Source organism: Ailuropoda melanoleuca, unplaced genomic scaffold (genome assembly GCF_002007445.2).
Source record: "Ailuropoda melanoleuca isolate Jingjing unplaced genomic scaffold, ASM200744v2 unplaced-scaffold40098, whole genome shotgun sequence".
Classification (NCBI taxonomy): domain Eukaryota; kingdom Metazoa; phylum Chordata; class Mammalia; order Carnivora; family Ursidae; genus Ailuropoda; species Ailuropoda melanoleuca.
The window spans coordinates 1-568 of record NW_023211724.1 but is presented as its reverse complement, the minus strand read 5'-3'; the positions used below and the strand labels follow the sequence as shown (position 1 = coordinate 568).

General features: G+C 51.1%; 1 protein-coding gene across 1 annotated transcript; it reads left to right on the top strand.

The window, feature by feature from the left end:
- Window positions 1–3: 3 nt before the first annotated feature.
- On the top strand, window positions 4–561 carry LOC117799009 (elongation factor 1-alpha 1-like; the record flags this gene model as incomplete). Its single annotated transcript, XM_034651468.1, has 1 exon — window positions 4–561. A coding segment is annotated over one exon (558 nt), but the record flags the coding sequence as incomplete, so codon positions are not given.
- Window positions 562–568: the final 7 nt, after the last annotated feature.

The following is a 568-nucleotide window of genomic DNA, read 5'->3' as shown; positions in this document are numbered from 1 at the left end:
GTGGGCCGAGTGGAGACTGGTGTTCTTAAACCTGGCATGGTGGTCACCTTTGCTCCAGTCAATGTTACAACCGAGGATAAGTCTGCCGAAATTCACCATGAAGCTTTGAGTGAGGCTCTTGCTGGGGACAATGTGGGCTTCAGTGTCAGGAACATATCTGTCAAAGATGTTCGTCATGGCAATGTGGCTGGTGACAGCAAAAATGACCCACCGATGGAAGCAGCTGGCTTCAGGGCTCGGGTGATTATCCTGAACCATCCAGGCCAAATCAGTGCTGGATATGCACCTGTGCTGGATTGTCACACAGCCCGCATTGCTTGCAAGTTTGCTGAGCTGAGGGAGAAGATAGATCGTTGTTCTGGAAAAAAGCTGGGAGATGGCCCCAAGTTCTTGAAATCTGGTGATCTTGTCATCGTTGATATGGTTCCTGGCAAGCCTATGTGTGTTGAGAGCTTTTCTGACTATCCTCCTCTGGGCCGTTCTGCTGTTCGTGACACGAGACAGACGGTTGCTGTGGGTGTCATCAAAGCAGTGGACAAGAAGGCAGCTGGAGCTGGCAAGGTCACCA